General features: G+C 42.8%; 1 protein-coding gene across 4 annotated transcripts; it reads right to left on the bottom strand.

The window, feature by feature from the left end:
- Positions 1-327: 327 nt before the first annotated feature.
- ccdc59 (coiled-coil domain containing 59) lies at positions 328-5,234 on the bottom strand. Of its 4 annotated transcripts, none has more exons than XM_034218854.1 (5): positions 4,965-5,234; positions 4,412-4,696; positions 4,249-4,363; positions 940-1,048; positions 492-781 (listed from the first exon to the last, which is right to left on the bottom strand). In XM_034218854.1, the coding sequence occupies exons 1-5, from the start codon at positions 5,107-5,109 to the stop codon at positions 614-616; spliced, it is 822 nt and encodes a 273-aa protein (XP_034074745.1). In that variant the 5' UTR covers positions 5,110-5,234; the 3' UTR covers positions 492-613. The 4 variants fall into 4 exon arrangements, with proteins under 4 accessions (XP_034074744.1, XP_034074745.1, XP_034074746.1 ...); XM_034218855.1 differs by having other exon boundaries at positions 4,249-4,339; XM_034218856.1 differs by having other exon boundaries at positions 4,249-4,315.
- Positions 5,235-5,383: the final 149 nt, after the last annotated feature.

The raw sequence follows: 5,383 nt of genomic DNA, 5'->3' as shown, positions 1-5,383 counted from the left end.
ACCATGTGATGTCATGAGGAAGCTGCTGGAGGCTTTTCAGCCTGCGTCCCACAGCGAGAGAGAGAGGGGGGGGATCTCTCAGTGGGCTACATGTATGCGACAGGTTTGTGTCTGTAAACATGACAATAGCAGTCTAATAACACTAAGTTTAATTGTTTATACAGGATTTATGACTACTGTAAAAGCAGCCACTTGCAGCTTACTGAAGTTGAGGATGGATTTACATTTTTAAAGGTTAAACCTAAATGACTGATAAGTGAATGATGATTTTACGTCATGGTAAAAGCTACAACTGAAATGTCTTTGCCATATGAAAGTAACAACACGTTACAGAAAGATAAAACATTTATTGTGTAATAATATCTTACATAAGCACATTTCCCCTTCTCCTCAGGTTTCACAATGCCACCTTGTGGTCTGATATTACAAATGAACAGTTTTTCCTGGGGCAAAATACTGAACAAAGAACAGAACACCACTCTAAACATAAATCAGCATTGAAAAGAGATATTTGTGTGAAAAGTTCAATCCAAGTCGTCCACGGGTAATCTCTGGGTTTTTTTTAATCGCGCAATCGAATAGAGGCAGGGTCCCATATATTCTTCGTTGAGACTCATTTCCCAGCTCCTTGAGTGATCTTTTGAAGCAAATACTCCATTTGTAAGTTCAGATTGGGTTGTCCTTTTTTGGTCTTTTTGTTAAGTATCTGAAAAGTCTCCTCCTTTTTCTGTTTGTACTTCTTGATGGCTTCGTCTCTCTGCTGCTTGTCTGTCAGGAACTCCTGGAATACATAGAAAAGAAGAAGAAATGAGAAGAAGAAATGAGAAGAAGAAGAAGACAACCCATCAGTAGAACGTCAGACTGCTTTTGAATTGAAGTCATAAAAAACTAAAATACTTAAACTATGTTGAGTCATTATTAACATAAAACTTCTTTCACCTCTTTCTTCTTTTTACGTTTTTCTTCCACTGACTCAAATTCCTCTTTTGTTTTCTCGTAGGACGTCTTTTTCTGCATTTTCTTCCTCATGCGGTTGCTCATTGGAAGACTGAAACAGATCATAAAGGCACATTTAGTGTCAAATACTGTTAAAGGTCCCATGTCATGGCCATTTCTACTGATCATAACTCCGATGTTGAGGCTAGAATAGATTTACATTGTTCAATGTTCCAAACTCTCATTGCTTTCTCAAACGGCATCTCTGTAAACTACGTGTATTCACTAGGGATGTTAAGATTCACCGATTCGCATCGGTGCACCGGCATAAACGTTCAAGATGCGAGTGCACCGGTTGAGAGAGTGCACATCGGCTACAGTTTGGGTTGAATGCATCGATTGTAGCGTCTTTGCATCGGTAAAAAAAACGATTCATTCATATAATATCCCCTCATCCTGTCAGCACTCACAGAGACGATCTTTGATCTTTGCTTCGCACTACGGAGGCCGAGAGTCTCAGTTATCAACCCACATGGAAGTCGAGGAGAAAGAGAAACACAGCGCACCGAAAAATACCTACAAATCAAACGTTTGGCAACACTTCGGATTTTTCAAGAAAGACGGATAACTTGAAAAATCGCTCGCAAATTGTTAACGATGCCGTGCGGCTTTAAAGTACACAAGTAGTACGAGGAACTTAGCGACGCACATAAAGAGGCGACATGGGGTCTGCGGCTGAAAAGAGAAACCTCAAAGTTAGACGTATGAGTGAAATCACTCAGTGAGGTGTTCTGTCAGAGAGAGTGGTGTTTAGTTTACAGCAGCCTGTGACGGCCAATAATAATTTAAATGTCTTCCTCACTGTAAGCAGTTATGAAAGAGCTGTTTGTGAAAGGTTATTTGTATTATTTATTGTTCATATAGAAACCACTGCTTTCTGCTCACTGGTGAGTTAGCCTATGAATGAGTGTTAAGCACATCAGGCTGGCAGCTGTATGGGCATTGCTCTATGGTAGCTGTTATTTGCACATTGTTAATCATGAGCAATGCATCCTTACATTGTTTAACTGGGAGGTGTTATACAATTGTACTCTGGAGAGCTTTTAAAGGTAAAAAAGAAGCCGCATGATGGGATGTGCAGTACTAGTAGAGAGAACCAAATATGTAAAGCACTTTCTTGTTCATTTATGATTTGCTGCATATAAGGAATAAAACAAAATCCTCTGTCGTACCATATTGAAGTATCATTATTTTGCATCGTGTTGAACCGCATCGTATCGAACTGTATCGCAACAGGGGTGAATCGTATGCATCGCCTGGTGTTTCAAATGTATCGTTAATGTATTGTATTGTATTGCATCGCATCAGCCTCAGTGATGGAGATGCACATCCATATTCACTGGCCGTTTCTCAATCGCGAGGATACTGGCTTCCAAGCCAATATTTCAAGGATACTACGTCATCGAGTGCCGCCGAAGGACTGTTCCAATCTCCAGCATACTTGGAATTGCACCGAGGCCGCGTCCTTGGTTTGGGGGTAATTTCTAGGCTGCACATGGGTAGACTTTGCGTCCTTCAAATCCCAACAATGCTTTACGCGCGGGCCAATTTCCCCAAATCTGTGGTGGCAAATGTAAGGCTGTGACGCACACTTGCTCGCCTGTTCCACTCTTCGTTTTCCGAATGCCAGGAAGGATTCTTGCCTAGCTTCTGAAGGAAGTGACTCGGAAGACATGTGCTACCAAGCAAGCATCCTCACGATTGAGAAACGGCCCCTCTCTCTCCTAAACAGCTTGTTGGAGCTCCTGTGAGCCCACTGTGCTCTGATTGGTCAGCTCGCCCACTCTGTTCTGATGAATCCACCACCGTTACAGTGGAACATCAGTGATTATGTTTTACAATGGAGTTTGTTAGCAACCAGGAAATGACTCCAGTAATGACAAACGGATGAGAATGCTGCGTGGGGTCTGGGTGCCGTGTTGGCGGGACGTTGCGAGGCTCGCTGCTGCGAGGAACGGAAGATGACTGGAGTGGTTTCCTGGTTGCTGCGTGGGGTCGGCGAGACAGCACAGACTCAAAGCCTCGCCGCGTCCCGCCGTCTCGGGCTGAAAAATCCGCGGAGTGTGAGGAAGTCCGCGGATTGGTCCAAATTGGTTCCCGGAAGAAACAAATGGAAAAAGAGAAATCTCCAACGAGGCGTTCTGGGGCAGCATAGACAGGTCTTTTCTGTGTTACGCTGCGTCCACACTACAGCGTCGACAGCTTCAAAAACAGTTTCCAACGCGTCTGCCCATTCACTTTGAATGGGGTGACGTCACGTTGCCTCGCTTTTTGCCGAACTGAATTGTGGGTAGCATAGCGGTCCGTCTCCGCCGTAGCCAGCGCCAGCCAATCAAATCCCGTTTCTGAAAATCTGACAGATCAAGCCGTAGCCAATCAAACCGTGTCTAAGCTGGGAGAGATATCCCGACGTTCATTTCTACATTTCAAAAAAAGATGGAGGAGAAACTAATTATCGCCGTAGCAAATCACCCGGTTTTGTATGACCAGACCCTCTTCACCTACCCGGGATACAAACCGGAGGAACCAGACATGGAGGGAGGTGGCAGAGACAGTGGGTGAAACTGGTAGGTTTTCGCCTGTTTGGGGAGTTTATATATATATTGCTCCCATAAAATCCCCGGGGGTTTTTGCTTTGTATGTCGGGGGCGGGAGATTCATGTGATTGGTTGTTGGTCGCGTTGCTCGAATAAAATCCCCAAGCTTCAGACACGCCCAGCTCCAAGATTTTTTTGAAGCTGTATTGTGGACGCTCCGTTAGAGTTGTACTCGCTACAGGGTGTACTTTGAGGGTCTGTGACTCTGCAGACCGTTTACATGCAGAAAAAGCTACATAACACAAGGGGACGGGTAATAACCGGGACATGGGACCTTTAACTACTTATTACTGCTCACTTCATGTCAGCACTATGCATTAAGAAAAGATAGTACTTTATTGATCCCAATTTGGGAAATGTTTGTGTTGCAGCAGCATAACAAGACATGGCATTGTACAATACAAATGAAAAGACAAGAAATAAACAAGAAAGTAGAAAATACACATGTTGAATTAACAAATGAGCAATAACAAGATATAAAGCAAGGTATTTTATATACATAAGTATGTGACAGATGGAATATTAAATATTAAACTGAAAATATAAATCTAAAATGTACAGTGTGATTTTATTCCAAGAGAAACTATGGAGCAGAGAGTTCTCTGCCAGTCAGAGGTGATGTGTTGTAGAGCTGAGTGGTCAGATGTTTTCTTACCAGTCTTTCTCTGAGGATGCTGCTGGTTCAGAGTTCACAGGTCCAGCATCTGTCTGCTCAGATCCACCAGCATCTGTCTGCTCAGATCCACCAGCATCTGTCTGCTCAGATCCACCAGCATCTGTCTGCTCAGATCCACCAGCATCTGTCTGCTCAGATCCACCAGCATCTTCTGGAACTGGTTCAGCAGCTTCAGCAGGAGCATCATCTTCAGCTGTCTCTTCTCTTTTCTCCTGCCCTAACAGTCTCTGCTTGGTCCTGTTAAGGCGATGGGTCCAGGCCTCGTTCCTCAGTTTCTCTGCCTCGGCCACGTATAGATGCCGGAGGTGTTCGGGGTACTCCTCCTTGTAGAGAGCTTTGGACGCAGGGGTCCTCCTTTTCTCCTTACGCAGCAGTTTGTTGTACTCATGTCTGACTTTTTCCTTTCTTTTTAAAGCAAACCCTTGTCCTGGAGACAAAAGGCATAGCAAGAATTATTAAGATGACAATTTATTTAAATGGGGAGTGGTGAGATTTATTTTAATTCAAATTAAACAATTGAATTTATAATGAATATATTGGACATAATATCCAAACATTTTAAGAATATGAAAGACTATGTTTCTCTAAAAACATATCCATGTGTAGTGTTTGCATTTGGGTGAATTAACTAAACCCCCAATAATGATCTCATTACTGTCTCTTTCTACCTGTAAGTGTACTAGCTAAAAGCGTACCTTCTTTAACACTGCCTTCAAATACTTTGTTGTCGGGGACCCATTTCCTCTTGTTGACACCATGTAGGGTATTTTGTGGTTTCTTCCAGTTACCAGCTTTCGCCACAAACTTATGATCCTTTTTTTTGTTATCAGTCGGTGCCATTTCAGTTAGAACTTGCCAGGAAAAGTAAAATGTTTACAAAACTCATGCGGGTTAAGATTAGGCTGCATGCGATTTGTGTTAAAGACGCGATGTGATGACGTACCCGTGCCAGTCATGAACAATCAATCTCGGAGAATTCGATTTCGATCCAAAATATCTTGATTCTTGAGGTGATTCATTTAATATTAGGACATTTCTATGTTTGTTACATGATGGGAAAATGTACTCAACATGTTTTTACCGAACGGGCTGACATGCTTGAATATAATTAGTT

This window comes from Gymnodraco acuticeps, unplaced genomic scaffold (genome assembly GCF_902827175.1).
Source record: "Gymnodraco acuticeps unplaced genomic scaffold, fGymAcu1.1, whole genome shotgun sequence".
Classification (NCBI taxonomy): domain Eukaryota; kingdom Metazoa; phylum Chordata; class Actinopteri; order Perciformes; family Bathydraconidae; genus Gymnodraco; species Gymnodraco acuticeps.
The sequence above is the reverse complement of the archived record's forward strand: the minus strand, read 5'-3'. Positions and strand labels throughout refer to the sequence as shown.